The sequence below is a fragment of the Acanthopagrus latus genome, chromosome 11, assembly GCF_904848185.1.
Source record: "Acanthopagrus latus isolate v.2019 chromosome 11, fAcaLat1.1, whole genome shotgun sequence".
In the NCBI taxonomy this organism is placed as follows: Eukaryota; Metazoa; Chordata; class Actinopteri; order Spariformes; family Sparidae; genus Acanthopagrus; species Acanthopagrus latus.
This window is the reverse complement of record NC_051049.1, coordinates 19701328-19717103: the sequence shown is the minus strand read 5'-3', so window position 1 is coordinate 19717103 and position 15776 is coordinate 19701328. Positions and strand designations below refer to the sequence as shown.

Genomic DNA, 15776 nt, shown 5'->3' with positions numbered 1-15776 from the left:
AGCGGACTTTTTAAGAGCAGGCGGGCTATGAAAGTCTTGAAGAATAACTCATTGATCTATCTCCAGCAAGGCATAGAGTTGGTCGTGCAAACCTTGCTTTAAGAGTTATTTGGAGAAAACGTGCGCGTTACTCCCTAAACGTCAATTTTTTGCTTTCACTTGGACGAACAAACAGGTAAAGCAGCTTTTTCCTCATGTTCTGATAACTTTTATAATTATATTCATTGATATCTTCACTCACTAGCTAGCTTACTAAGGTTAGCTAACTTGACAAAGTCCTACCTCGTTTCTGTTTGGTTTGATGTGCTGGACCAAGTGCCCTGGCCGGCCAGATGTTAAATTAAAAATGAATCCAATCTTTCCGTCACCAGGACAGTTTTCGTGTTGTTGAACGCACACCGATTTCTCGTTGGTAACGCACTAGTTGAAAGCTTTCTTAACAATAAGTTGTAACGTGGTGTGCTGTGGCTAAGCATTGCTGGGTGGGTGATAAACTTGACTGTTTTCTTGTGTTGTTTATCTGTAGTAAAGCTGCACAATGTGCAGCGCATGGTAGCATTTCAGCCAGCCTGGTTCCTCCACGGCTTCCTGGGAAGCAAAACAAATACGCTAACCTAGAACGGATGGTCTATTTTCCTGTTTTTCCAGTATTGTGATGAAATAGCTCATGTTTTCGTGTGCATTTTGAAAACAATGAATGGTGTCGGTGAAATCACGCATCGTTGATTGGAGGAAGTAGTTTGTTTTTGGTGTTATTACTCGTGTTTTTGCCCCTCTACTGCTGTTGGTTCATTTCGAGCCAGCAGAGCGAACAGGACCTCAGCTGAGAGCGCAAAAGTAAACGGCAGGCAGCCGTCGAGCTCGCTCGTTACCACCGCTTTAGAACAAATCACGGCCTCTGCGGGCAAAGGACCGATTTATTATGGTGATGATCGATTTAAAACTACACACAAGGTAGTATTTCAGGGTGCTTTATTGTCAGAGAGCGAGGGCACATTGTTTGCTAGCGCTCCCTCCCGTCCGGATGTGCTCGCTTTAAAAGAACTGGGAGTGGCCTGCAGCTCAGTTTCCCGCACTGTATTTAAATCAGCTTGTTCCCTCCCTTTCTCATACTCTGTTGAGGTGACAGCCCCGTGCTGACAGCAGGACAATACACGAACTGAGACAGGCATAATCATATTTCTACTACTGAGAATCATTTGGGTAATTCACTGAATACAGTTAGTGTGATTGAGACCTTTTTTTTTTTTTTTTTTTTTTTAAAAAAAGAAAAACGTCCTGGCCTTGAATTATGAAATGGGCAGGACGTTTGAGCTGCAACAATGTCTACACAGTCCTGTCAAAAAGCAGCAATCCCAGGATGTTAAAGCTTGCGTTTTATTGATTTAATGATAACATATTTTTAAATTTGACATATTCGTCATAGTTGCAGGTTCAGGAAGTTCTAACAAGACACTACACAAAGTTGAATACTTGTAAACACGAGACACAGGTTGAAATGAAACAACAATCATGTCACACTTACCCTGTCCAGCATATTCTTAACTTTAAAAGAAAAACTAAAGTTGCACAAAAAATGGCTGAAATCACTTCAACCTCAAATTATGCCTAAATCCTTAATCATGAAGTCTTCTGGCACAAGTAGATGGTGGTAACCAGATCGCGCTCATGTACAATATGCAAGCCATGCCTACAGCTATGGTGACAGGCTTGGGCAAAAAACCAATACAGGACTGTAGTAAGTTATGAAGAATATTCACCCTGTCATCTCGATTCATTACTATCCCGATAATGAAAATTCACAACAATCAACTTGTTGGTTATCGGTATTAAATGGCATGTTTGATACCATGGTGAAAAGTTGACACAACATCAAGGGAATAAATGGGGAATTTTATTTAGAGATAAATATAACAAGGGTTGTATTCCCTGTTGGGTACAACATAATCTAATTTACTACTGGAGTAGGTGGGGCTATGTTGACATGCACTGCTGGGGAAACCCATTTAAATATTCAGAATCAGTATGTGTATATACTTAAATATTTTTACAACATTAATCTGAACAGCCTCAAAAGGATATTGAGCCACATTTTGATCGTATGCAAATACATGTAATATACTTAAATCAAGACATGAATGAAAACAGTGATTAGGTTTGTTGATATAATTGTGTTAATCCATGCATTAACCGAGAAAGACTTCTATTTTGTTGCAAAGTGATATAAAAAAAACCTACACTACTGTGCTGCTCCAAGCAGAAAATACAGTTAGAAAAATAGTCAGACCTAATAGTTATAGCTCATTACACTTTTTATATTGGTTGATCTGTGCATTTATTACTTGTAACTACTTTTGTCTCATTTGCCAAAGATTTTTGCACTGACCAAACTCAAATGCAAATAAATAACATTTTACAGCACACAAATCTGCTCATTCTGTTCATTATATTACCCAAAAACTGGCTAGCTTCTGAGCACTGTCACTTTTAGTTGATGATGTAAAAGACTTAATAAAAAAACTAATCATTGTGTTTATAATGGATCATGGTTTGGCTGTTTACACAGGGCAGCTGCAATGTGGATTCAAGTGCGCACAATGGATGGGAAGGAAACCCATCGGGTGGATTCCCTGTCCAAACTAACCAAGGTGGATGAGCTGCGTGTCAAAATCTTTGAGCTCTTTAAGGTGGAGCCAGAGAGGCAGAGGCTGTTCTACCGTGGCAAGCAGGTGAGGCAGCAGGTTTTACAGTGTATTTTAGAGATGTGTTGTTGATACTGTTCATAGTAGCATTTGTTTTAGTTAGTCCATGTCTGAAAACCTCTCAAAGTACAAGAGTTTTTGTAAAGACGTTTTAGGTTTACATAGAGAATTTTGAATAAGTAATTAAAATTTCTTGTTATGAGGGACAAAACATCTCTTCCAGTTGTTCGGACATCAGCAGGAAAAAGAAATGGCTGCTGAACCAATTGATCAAAAGGAAATGCTGCTTTTTTTTCTTTTTACATCATTTTTATGTTTTGTTTTTTTTTTCTTCTTCTTTTTTTTTCTCAGATGGAAGATGGCCACACCATATTTGACTACAACGTGGGCCTGAACGACATAGTGCAGCTACTTATTAGGCAGAAGGCGCCCCCTGGTGATGTCGTTAAAAGCAAAGAAAAAGAAGCTGAGCTCTCTGACTCTGATTCTGGTTGCGGCTCAACTCAGAGCGAGTCTGACAAGAGCTCCACTCACGGCGAGGTAGAGGGCCAGACTGCTGGCACCTCTGCCCAGATAAACACCGCAGAGCTCATCGATCCAGGGTTTGGATTTTACAAGGTTAGTTTTTAAAAGCATCTTTGGGTTAACTTAAGTTGTTAATATTAAGAGTTTACAGGTGGGATGGGGGGGCATCAAATATATCTGTGGGGACAGGTGGTTAAAGGCTATAGTGAACAACCTGCTTCAGTCAAGGTTGGGAAGAGGTCATGAACCATCAATGGCTTATGTGGCTATTTTGGGTCCGATGGTTTATTGTTGGGGCCTTCATGGCCCTGACTTTTTCTAGCGCAACTGGTGGATGCTTGATCATGTTGAGATCTGTAGAGTTAGAGGAGTGACCACCACCAATACCTGTCTACCATGTTCCTCCAGCCGTCCCTGAGCAGTGTTGTGCTATGGCAGGTTGAATTGTCATGCTAGGGGCACTGTCATCAGGGAATGCCATAGCTGTAGGGATTGTACATGGTCTGCAGTGGTGTTTCCATGGTTGGTGTAAAGGTGTGAATTTATCTTCCCATTCCTCTGCAGACTGTGAAAATGTATAATTTGACCCAATGTATTTTCTGTGACCAAAGATCAATGAGCTGGTGGATGCAAGGGACCTGAACATGGGAGCTTGGTTTGAAGCCCAGATTCTGAAAGTTACGAAGACAACAAAGACTCCTAAAGAAGAGGCCGCGGAAGCCGAGCCAGCAGAGGAGGAGACACTCTACCATGTTAAATATGAAGAGTAAGGATCTTTTTGTCTTCTAATGATTGTCTTTTTCCAAATATTTTTTCCATCAGTAAATAACCAAAATGAATGTGTCCCGTCTTACAAAACTGAAATGAAATACTGTTTTTGTGAAAATCAAACTGTACTGACCCCAGCTAACATACTATAAACCAATAATGATCCACCTGCAGTCTGGATTTTGTTTTGGTTGTCAGGAATTATATTTGCAGATAGATAAAACTAAATGTTTTCAACAGAGAAAATGTTAAAGTCTATAAAGTCAAAACTGAACATCATCATTGATAAAATTATTATGTATTCATTGTGAACAGTGTTTTGATAATGTTGGCTTCCTGTGTGTATCAGTTTGCTTGCTAGAGTACTAATCTTTCTCAATGAGTTTGGAAACTTCAAACTCCTTCTCTCATTGTGTAAATATGTGAAGAAAGCCATAGTAGGACAGAAACATGGTAGATTACAAGGTATTCTTTAGCAGCTGAAAGATTAGGTTTGACGTGGCATCCTTTGCCCTCTCTGAGAGGCGCTCTTGTGTTCGCGACCTTGCAAGTACATTAGTTTTGGAGTTCTAAGTAATATAGTTGTGCATACTTGCTGCACTCATATATTCAGTTATGTAGGATGCACCTGTGGTGATGTGTGGTTCACCTCTGAATAGCAAACTGACATGGCATCACGTTTACTGTCACAGCTACCCAGAGAATGGGGTGATTCAATTGCTGGGCAAGGATGTTCGTCCAAGGGCCCGTACAGTGTACCAGTGGCACCAGCTGGAGCCAGGAATGGTTGTCATGGTCAACTACAACCCAGACGACCCCAAGGAACGCGGCTACTGGTATGACGCTGAGATCCAGAGGAAGAGGGAGACGCGCACCCTGCGAGAAATCTATGCCAAGATTATCCTCGGGTAGGAGCTTTAGCTTGTTTTAGTTGTAGTATTCTGTAGTAGAACAGAGCTGGGAACTACCGTTAGGGCTGCAACTTACAGTTATTATCATTATCAGCTAAACTGTTGATTTTCACAATATCGTCTGCAGTAGCAGGTGGGCAGATGTTCATTTCCTACTGTGGTTTTAAAGTAGATTGCAATGTACTATGTACTGGAAACATTTTAAGTTGTTCAGGTATTCACTATAGTAGTCAGTCACCTTACTTTTTTATATATCTGTACAATTTTCAGTTCTCCCTTCTAAGTTTCATTTGTGTTTGCAGTGATGCTGGCGACTCGCTCAATGATTGCCGGATCATGTTCCTGACTGAAATCTACAAAATTGAGGAGCCTGGTTCTCTGGATGAAACCCCAGCTGGATCTGAGAGTCCACTTAAAAGTAGGTTTAAAGATGAAATGTTGAACTTTTTGTGGTAGTAGCCATCAAAATTGTACCACCACTCGACCCCATCCTGTTCAAATGTTTTATAACAAAATGGAACACAATATAATGAAATGTCTGTACTCTCCAGGATCAAATGGGCCTGAGTGCAAACACTGTAAGGATGACCCCAAAAAGAACTGTCAGTGGTGTAACTGCCATATCTGTGGCATCAAGCAGGATCCTGACAAACAGCTGCTGTGTGACGAATGCGACATGGCCTATCACATTTACTGCCTGAACCCTCCACTCACCTCCATCCCCGAAGATGAAGACTGGTCAGTAGGATTAGATTCACAACTTTCTGTCTCCATTAAATTCAATCAAATATATGAAGGATATTTTGTTGAATGTAGTCATAAAGTCAGAATGTGTTCAGGACGTTCAAAGCTTCATGTGTCGCTCATTTGTTCTGTAGTTGACTATTAAGCCTATTAAGCTATAAAGCCCCAAGTTATCAGGGCTGTTTGGCTAAATTTAAAAAACTGAACATGACACTGTTTTTGTTAGTCAGAACTCAACTGGCTAAACTTGTGTTATTGATAAGCTGAGCTTGACTTGACCCTTACCCTACCTGTCGTACTGTCTCAGGTATTGCCCAGGTTGTCGCAATGACACCAGTGAGGTTGTGAAGGCTGGAGAAAAGCTGAAGGAGAGCAAGAAGAAAGCTAAGATGGCTTCTGCCAGCTCCTCCAGCCAGAGGGACTGGGGCAAGGTGAGTGCTTGGCTGAAACAGAGCCGACAGCTTACACGCAAGCTATAATGCTATAGTTGATGTTAATCTCCATCATTTTCAAATGCAAATCATGTACTCCTCCCCTAGGGAATGGCCTGTGTTGGTCGAACTAAGCAATGCACCATCGTCCCATCCAACCACTATGGCCCAATACCTGGCATCCCCGTCGGCTCCCTGTGGAAGTTCAGAGTGCAGGTCAGTCCCAACAACAGGAGCATTGAATTAATGCTATTACAGAAACATGCTGCATTAACAATACAATAGGTTTTGTGGTCATCTGCTCCAGTGGACAGTACTAATGTTTATTCTGCTTTCTAGGTCAGTGAATCTGGTGTCCACAGGCCACATGTAGCTGGGATTCATGGCAGGAGCAATGATGGTGCCTACTCTTTGGTTCTAGCAGGAGGCTATGAGGATGATGTGGTATGCCTTATTACTTTTTTAAATTGTAATATCAAGTCTATTTCATTTATATAGTATAATCAGAACTTAAAATATGTGTCCGTAAAACCTTGATTTGGATAAGGAAAAATGTCTTAAACTCACTTTTTGGGGAAAAAATATGAGAAACCTCATGAGGAGGGTGAGACAGGTAAAATAGATTGTTAACAAGTAAAGAATGTGGATCTAGGAGATGTCAAGCAATTTATAGGTGTTGCCAGACCTATAGGACCTGAGCAACAGGATCTCCCCTCCACCATGGAGACCTAGAAAGAGGGCAGAACATCCAGATACAGGGGCTCAAATAATATCTGTTTTTGAATGATCAGAATGGACGTCCCGTGAAAATTTGAAGCTAATTCATTTCCATGCAACCGGTTTTGGTTAAAAACCTTATCTGTGTATTTGCGTGTGTGTATTACATTCTAGGATGACGGTAATGAGTTTACTTACACTGGCTCTGGAGGGCGCGATCTTTCTGGAAACAAGAGGACTGCTGAGCAGTCATGTGATCAGACACTCACCCACATGAACCGGTACGACTCCAAAGGACATAACATATTAAAACTGCCTTTAAATCAATTTCTGAATTGTTTTTCCCCATCTTATTTCTATCTAATTTGTCTGGTTCCCAACAGGGCATTGGCTCTCAACTGCAACATACCTGTCAATGCCAAAAATGGAGCGGAGGCCAAGAACTGGAAGGAGGGCAAACCGGTTAGAGTTGTGCGCAGCTGCAAGGGTCGCAAGCACAGTAAATATTCACCCGAGGAAGGAAACCGATATGATGGCATATATAAGGTATGAGGGAAACACTGAACAGATTGCTGTTTGTGCTTGCAGATGTCAAACTGGCTGAACAATTATGCCAACTATTAAAGTATCAAACATGGGGTGTGACAGTTGGTTTGTTATGTTGATCAATTAAATGATTTGTGTGGTTTTAGTTCATGTCATTGGCTTTTTTCAGGTGGTGAAGTACTGGCCAGCAAAGGGCAAGTCTGGCTTTTTGGTCTGGAGGTATCTGCTGAAGCGTGATGATGATGAGCCGGCACCATGGACTAGAGATGGCAAGGAACGTATCAAGAAGCTTGGTCTCACCATGCAGGTAAAGATACTGTATACAAAAACTGTAGAATGTAAGTTCAAATACGGGTTTTCAGTGATATCAGGATGTGATGAGCTTCCAGTTACATCCACAATGCAGGGTTCACAGGCTAAAACTTTTGCAAAAATATTTGTTTTAAGGCCAACTTTTCTTAAACGTTTGTTTAAAATACAAAAATAGTGTTCAATGAATAAAAACAAAGTCCTGAATCTTTGAATTGGACAACTGTCTAACTGGCTGATCTTGGCATGATTTCTCAGCATTGCATTAGCATTATGTGCACTAAAGATATATCGACACCTTCAGCTAGTATATTAAGTAACGTGTCAATATTCTAACATTTGCAATTAAAGTGTAAATAAAGGAAATGTTGTGTTCAAATCTACTATGTGTTTACATGTTATAGAAAATGTAAATAAACATGCAAATATTTGCTGTGGTTTGAGCTCATAGCTAACAATGGCATAACTTTAATTTAAATGGACGCAATCTTGTTTCAGTATCCTGCTGGTTATCAGAAAGAGAAGGAGAACAAAAACGAAGTGGAGGAGGAGGCGGCGACACCCAGCAAGGCAAAGAGGAAGAGAAAATCTCAGGGCAGTGGTAAGTGCTATGTGTTTTTTACTTGACTAGGAAGTACTAGTACTAGTGATTAACAGAGTTTTGTACAAGACAGCTGAAAATCACCCTGGGCCATTCATACTTAAGCATGACCAACAACCTCTACGCTCCATGGCTCCTTGAATTAAGAATTTGTTTACTTTTCTTTCTATCAGAATCCACCAAGACCTCACCAGCCAAGACTCCTAAGAAAATGAAGGTAGAACAGTACAAGCTTACCAAGGAACAGAAAGCGCTCATCAAGAGTGATGAGGCAAACAAGAAGGTGTGGGGTGAAGCCATGGAGTCATTGTCACTTGGACCGGTGAGATTGCCTATTTTTATTTTGGGAGGCTTACAGTAAACCTTATATGGTAAAACAAAGCTGTAAACTGAGCATGGAAATTTTAAACTGCTTCAACACATTTTACATTCAGAGAGGAGCTTTTCTGAGTTCTCAGCTGCTGTGGTTAGTAATTTATTTTTACGTATTTATTGTTTTTATTTTTTGTTTCTGCAGAAATTCTTGAACAAAGTTGAAGAAGTTTTCCTCTGCATCTGCTGCCAAGAAGTGGTCTTTCAGCCCATCACCACAGAGTGCCAACACAATGTCTGCAGGGTAAGAAACTTTCATGGTCTCAAAATTTCAGAACCTTGAGGACTCTGTAAACTATGGAAAGCTGGATTTACAACTCTGTAGCAGGTGCAAAAAGTAAATGTATACATTTTAGAAGTCAGTGAAGGAAAGTTCATGTTTGTTTGTTTGTTTGGTTTTTACTTGACTTGTATGCAGTTACACAATCCCTTACAGTAAACCTATAAACAGTTAAAGGATGTTTTCAATGAAAAATACACTTAACAAAACTAAAAACTCAACACATCTTTCAGAAGCTTAATTAAAAGATTTGCGACATTTAAGCATACCAAATAATCAGATTTTGAGCCGGTATCTGTTGTTCTGTGTCAGTGGGGACTTCTGCTCTGGACATTTTTCTGCAGTCAGCATTACAAATGCACAATCTCTCAGCTTGTGCCTCAAAGAATCTGTGTCATTAGTGTTTGTGACTGAAAAGATACCCCGCTTTGTCACCAAGATTTTATTTTATTGTTTTGCATTAGTGGTGGTTAGACTGGTTATCCTAAATGTCATGGTAGCTGCAGTAGCTTTTGATCAATGTCAAGTAACTGCCTTACACCTGCCTCTGAAGAAATGTGGCTGAAAATCTAACAATGACATTCTGAGGAATGCAGGAAACCATTAAAGAAGCTTACAAAATCTTAAAATCACAAATTATATTTATTTATATTTATATTATTAATATTTATTTATTTTTCCTCCAGGAATGCCTTCAGCGGTCCTTCAAAGCAGAGGTGTACACCTGCCCGGCCTGCAGGCATGACCTAGGCAAAAACTACTCCATGGCCGTCAACAAATCCCTGCAAGACATTCTAAATCAGTTTTTCCCAGGGTACAGCAATGGGCGATGATTATTGGTTCTGCCTACTCAGTGTTTGAGGAAACGTGATGTAAACTGTAAGGGGAATTTTCAGTAGAGGCAATAAAGAATCAGTTTCTCTTAATATATTTTTAATGATTATAAAACTACATTTTTTTTTTGTGGACTTCAATGCTACCATTTTTCACCTTGGATCTGCCATGATGCGTAGTTAACGATAATTGAAAATTCCCTAGTGACTGTACCATTACTCCGTTAACGCCTTCAACTGTGATTTTACTCCCAGCTTTTCATGTTGTTCCATTAACTAATGCCTAATGTCATCCATGTAAAATGTTTGTTACTTTTAACAAAATCCCTCCATGTTTAGCACTCCTTAAGAGAACAAAAGTCAAAGGTGGTTTAGCCATTTGCCCAACTTGTTTGGAGATTATTTTTTACATGGCTGTTAGAATCTCGATTTTAGCTGGTCTGCCGTTAGTTTGGCTGTGGTTAGTCATCATTTTGGTGCCATTTCTTAAAGATCTGATCATTGTGGTCTGTGTTGTACATCACATCTAACTTGGAAGGTTCAATATCTCAAGTTACTTGTCTGTACTGTACTTTGTAAACACTGAGACTGAGGAAAGTGCTGCAGATTTTATAAACACAATGCAGCTTCCTGTAAAGAGACGTTTATTAACTACACAAACTATCAAGATGATAGTCGTATGTGTTAGTCCTGGCGTGATCAGATGATAGAAATTGCACTAACATGACATTTTGTGTGAGAAAGGGGCTATCTGAAACTACAGATCAAATAATAGATGAGGCTGAACATACAAGCACAAACAACATGTTTAAGTTCTTTGTTTTTCTCCTTCAGCAGTCTGAGAGGAAGTGTCTTGTTGGTGAGCAGTGTTATCAAATGTGGTTGGCTCTTCTAACTGTCCATATTGGTTCCTGTTTCCACTATATAACTATTTCCATGCATTCATTTTATATTTCTATTTGAGGGTTGCTATAAAAGATTTTATGAATTTGATAAAACTTTGAATGCTAAATACGTTCTTAACGTTCTTATATTTTGTTATATAGATTTGGATTCCCCATGTTCGAAAAAGTTTCATTTGATGAAGTCCAAAGAAACAAGTGCTTAACCAAGAGTGTAGTGTAGATCTCCCATCTATCTAGCTCTTAGACATTGTCCCTGACACTCAAACCCAATTGAGTCTAGAAACTTTATTTGTACTCTATGCTAAAAATTTAAATTTGTACTTTTTTTTTTTTTTTTCACTTTTTATAATCTATAACTGCCATCTGTCGGGTGGGGGGTTCATTCAGGCTGTTGTCTCCTGTGGTCAATTGTACTACCTGACCTCAGTTTTAGAAAAACAAAATGCTGGGATTAAGTTGAACAGTTAAGGAAATTCCACACACTCTTCTTGAAATTTGATATTGAATCCGCTAAATTATCTGAATTTGTTATATATTTTGCCGTTGCCTTTTGTCTTGAATTTCAACAATAGTGTGTGACAATGTCCATCCACATGCCAGCATTTTGAGTTTTAATAGAGACAAATATTTGCATAGACTGGGAAATGTATATTTTCAGAAATTGTATAATTTTTAGTCCATTTTTAGTTTTGATATGTAGTTTTAGAATTGCTTGCACATGTTCGGTGCAAAGATTTGTCAATACATTTTCAGTGTTATTCAATAAAAACGTGAAAATTAGATGTTTTGTCAAGTTTTTTTTTTGTTATGTATAAAGATTTTTGCACCTGGAAAGATGGAAATTCTTTTAGCTTGTCCTGTTTCCCCATGATACCACGGTTTTCTGTTCCTTTTCATTGCATGCTTTGAGGTACTCTTCAGCTGTCATTTAAAATTAGTAGCATCTTCTTTCCTCAATTTTTGCACACTCCACTGAACACAATGCTAGAAATACTTGACCTGTTACCACCACGCTTTAAATGTCTAAAAATACAGAATTAAATTGGCTAATTTTGATTAAACGTTTTGTACATGAAGAAATGTTTATATATATAAATGCCAAAATGCATATTTCTCAATCAAAATAATGTATTTCAATGATAGATTTTGGTGCAGAAACGACTTTAAATGCTCTTATTGTTTACAAAAAGGTAGGAAGTCACTCAAACACAAGATTCAGAGAAACTGGAAAAGGAACACTTTAATGGCGCATGATGTAGGCTTGGTCGAGCTGTTATCGGTATCATCATCATGAAATTACTGGTAAAACATGTTAATTAGCTTAGTGGCTGTTTTATTTTTGTGATGGTCAGCAGAGCATAAAAGCCCTCGCGAACCCGGCAGTGTCTACGTGAGACGCGTGCACATCGCTGAAGTACAAGCACCGGTGACAAATAGCAGCGAGTGCCTATCAGCATTGGTTGACTTTTGTGTCAATAAATGAAGCAGCAAATCATATTGTTGAGTTTGTCGCCAAGAACGCTATCATCCGGGTGATTCAACCAACCGCAGGAGGTGCTTTCTGAAGTGGGCGTGGCTCCAAAATAGCTCCAGCTAGCTAATGCTAGAAGAAAATCGATCAAGGGAATTTTTACAAAGCGAAACCAAATCGATTGAACGAAACAGAGCGAGGACACTACTTTGCTGCAGGAGGTAATATATTTCAAACGGGTTCATTTTGCTTATTTTCAATGACCGTATGCTCGTGTAATAGTGATGTGTGCTGTCTGTCGTCGCGGTGTTTTGTTTTTTCTAAATGCAGATATGGAAGTAGCTCGCTAGCTAGCTAGCTGCTAGCCTGTGTTGGCTAAGAACACATAAACGTTTGGATACGGCAAAGTGCAGTTCTGCTTGAACGGCTGCTTTCCCATCTTGGCACACCTCTGTAGGATCCTATTAAATGTCAAAGCGAGTTGCACGTTGTTTTCATTTATTAGCGAGTCAGCTACAGTTTTTTGTTCGCTGTCATATTAGATAAAATGCTAACAGTTAGTATCAGTTGTGCAGAGCCATCGTCGCCCTTAGCAGCAGTAGCCTGACCAGCTCCGGTTAAACAGAGCAGTGTCCCTTCACTCACACCAAGCAGATAAAGGAGTTAGTCATCAGGGGTTACGTTACAAAAGCAGTTTGTGCGTATTTGCCTCTCAGTGCTCATTGCGGAGGGCAGCGTGCTGCAGTATTAAAATTTCAGGCCCGGATGGAGTTAAAGGGGCTTTTTAGGCCCATTTTGTTGTGGTTAGACAGCTGGGGGTCATGTGGCCTTGCACCTCCTGAGTGGGTCAGTACTGGTTTTAAAGAGAGTCCTCGCTTGTGAGATAACGTTACACAATTTTGAGTGAGTGGCTGTTAATCATTTTTAAGCAATGCTTGCTGCAAATTGCTTTTTTTGGTTACTTTATGAACCTCCAGCAATGCCTTTCTCAGTCGCTAAGGAGGACACACTGTTGTGTTGGGGTGTGATATGTTTATAAATGTCATTTTAACCATGGCTAACTAACTAACAATATGGCTAACTGCTCTATTTTCATTCTGACTGTGCCGTTTAAAGCTGGGTCATGTTTTCATGCACAACATTGTGCTTCATGCAAATGACTGGTTGAATTGTCTCCACTGGCCTTGGACTGCAGTAGGAACTCACCGTGGATCCTAAGCTAGTGTTGCTTTTTACCTTGTGGATGACGGGTGTTTCGTGTGTACTTACTTAGTTTAAGCCAGAAACAATATTTGATATATCAAAGCTTGTTCAAATAAAGCAAATTGTAATGTTAAATCATTATCATTTACTGGCATACCAGTCCTAAACCTGAGAGCTTTTAATAAATCAAGATATCAGTATTATACCTGTCTATATAAGTATGGTGAAAAATGGCACATTTATTGCAGTCACTGAGAAATACTTATCAAGACTTTTGGCTGTGTGGTTGACAGTGCCAGTGTCATGTCAGTTAAACTTCAATCAGATAATTTCTTCATCTAACAGTTAATTTATTGTCACCTGCATGTTTTGAGATGGGAACTTCCTCAAAAATAACAGATGTGTTGCACATCTCTCTTGAAGGATTCAGAATCTTTCAAGAGCACAAAATGATGTTCTATTGAAAATACACAACTCTATTCTCTCTGCTGCCTATAGTGCCTAACAAATGGACACATTTTTGATTTTATGAAGTGCTGAAGGGAAGAGCATAGCCAAATAAGACCCATGTGGAACATATGGTGTTTTCTCACCCAAATTAAGCATAGCTGCAACTATCAAACTCTATCAGTTTCTATTTTTCAATTGTCACAAGTTCCCTGAGCATGATGTGACATCTATTTATTGCTTTGTTTGTCATGCCAACAGCCCAAAACAAAACCTAAAGATATTCAGTTTAGTATAACGTACCATCCAGTCTCAAGCTGGTGGGGATTATGCTTGAAAAAATTTAAAGATTTTCAAATAAGTTACTGACTTTCAACTGACTAAAAGATTAATTGACTAATTACACCAGTAACTGAAAATTTGAGCTGAACTGTAGTCTGTGCTCCTGTGGCCTTGAAACTTTCAGGAGAGAGTTTGCTGTACTTGGTGCTCCTGTAACCTCAGGGCTTCTACAGTTTTACAAAGTTGGTTGAGTAAGCAAAGATTAGTCGCTAGTTGTATCAGAATTAGGGCATTGGGTGGAAATGTCCTGTAAAATGATATTAAGTCTGACTGGTCTTGGGAGAGAGAGATAAAGAGAGCCTGTGGATGATACACAGAAAGGGAGAGGGGCAGTTAGTGAATGATGTGAGGGAAACAAAATTCACTTTATTTACCATCTGTTATATGCAAAAACAGAAAGGCTTTCTAAATAACACAGGGCATCCTTCTGAAATGTTGTTAAGCCCAGTAGCAGTTAACCTTGCAGTTTTGTTTCTCAGAGTAATTTTTAGCCCTAAAACATTACTAAAACATTAAGTGGTATTCTTCAGTTGTGTATGGATACCCAGGTCCTGACAAAAATTCAGAAATGGTGTTCGGTTTGGGTTGTTTTTGGTCACATCAGTAGTAGTCACTGCCTGGATTGGTTTCCATGAACACTAGTGACAAAAGTTAGTTTTGATTAAAGAAAAAAACCTGAAACTAAAACCGACAACGTGTCTGCTGTCGTGATCTCTAGTTTTATTTTATCAGCACTATATGTACATTATTCTGCCCTTCACCTAATGAGTTTCATTAATCTTCAAAATCCATCCTTGTCTTGTGGTTATGTTGTAAAAATTGGATTGGAAGCACCATGTGCTTCATTTAATAACTTCTAGGTGCTTAATCCACTGAGCCTGTTGTCCACCATGCAACTGCTCCCAATTTGTTTTTTAAAGAAAGGTTGTGGCAGTTTGACAGAAGCTGAACTGGACTGAATATGCTCTGAATGCCAATGCTCCCTCCTCCAGGTTTACCTGCAACCTTCAAAAGACCCAATGGCTACAGATATGCCCATGGACACGGTGCCAGCTCCTCACCCTGTCCCAGCCTCACACCCCGAAAATGCCCCAGACTCTCCTCCTGACCTCAGCCCCAGTGCAGCCCAAGACCAGATTCCTACCCAGGAGCCAGCAATAGCTGAAACGCCTGAAACAGCGGGGTCCTCAGAACACGATTCTGCTCCAGATCTCATCCCAGCTCAGTCCATAGACCAAGATGTGGCCCCAGGCCTTGTTCCTGGTCCTGACCTGCCCCCGCCCCCTCTGGTGCCACCAGTTCTGCCTGTCCCACCAGCCAGCACCAAGAACCCCAGCTGCAAGATTATGACCTTCCGCCCGACCATGGAGGAGTTCAAAGACTTTGCTAAATACATTGTCTACATGGAGAGTCAAGGAGCTCACCGTGCTGGTCTGGCAAAGGTGAGCACAGCACACATGCATTAACACGCCCTCACACAGTCCTGTTATGGTGGGGTGTAATTGTTAAACACATTGAATCCTATCAGGAGTTGTTGCCCATTCCTTTTTATTTATAGATGTCTGCAACTATCAAAACTATAGAAAATTCTGTCACAGGTTACTTGCAAGAAAATCACATATTTTGTTTTGTATAGAAACAAAAATCCAAATATTTATAATTTTTCCAT

General features: G+C 39.8%; 2 protein-coding genes across 2 annotated transcripts in view; both read left to right on the top strand.

Annotated features, from left to right (window-relative positions):
• The first annotated feature begins 18 nt into the window (after positions 1-18).
• On the top strand, positions 19-11424 carry uhrf1 (ubiquitin-like with PHD and ring finger domains 1). Its single transcript, XM_037113724.1, has 17 exons — positions 19-175; positions 2567-2729; positions 3054-3320; positions 3839-3993; positions 4688-4903; positions 5209-5324; positions 5458-5644; positions 5958-6081; positions 6190-6297; positions 6421-6525; positions 6973-7079; positions 7182-7344; positions 7514-7651; positions 8152-8254; positions 8428-8576; positions 8772-8870; positions 9593-11424. The coding sequence occupies exons 2-17, from the start codon at positions 2577-2579 to the stop codon at positions 9737-9739; spliced, it is 2337 nt and encodes a 778-aa protein (XP_036969619.1). The 5' UTR covers positions 19-175; positions 2567-2576; the 3' UTR covers positions 9740-11424.
• Positions 11425-12065: 641 nt separating this feature from the next.
• Positions 12066-15776, top strand: part of kdm4b (lysine (K)-specific demethylase 4B) — a 44959-nt gene continuing 41248 nt past the window's right edge. The window contains 4 exon segments of the mRNA XM_037113721.1: positions 12066-12316; positions 12318-12336; positions 15100-15116; positions 15118-15549. Of these exon segments, the coding sequence (XP_036969616.1) occupies positions 12245-12316; positions 12318-12336; positions 15100-15116; positions 15118-15549 (540 nt within the window). The 5' untranslated portion in view covers positions 12066-12244.

Excerpts from the sequence above, each read along its gene's own strand:
- uhrf1 (XM_037113724.1), top strand. The coding sequence starts at position 2,577 with ATGTGGATTCAAGTGCGCACAATGGATGGGAAGGAAACCCATCGGGTG. Across the intron at positions 8,255-8,427 it reads GAGAAAATCTCAGGGCAGTG|AATCCACCAAGACCTCACCA; the intron begins GTAAGTGCTATG and ends TCTTTCTATCAG. Across the intron at positions 8,577-8,771 it reads AGTCATTGTCACTTGGACCG|AAATTCTTGAACAAAGTTGA; the intron begins GTGAGATTGCCT and ends TTGTTTCTGCAG.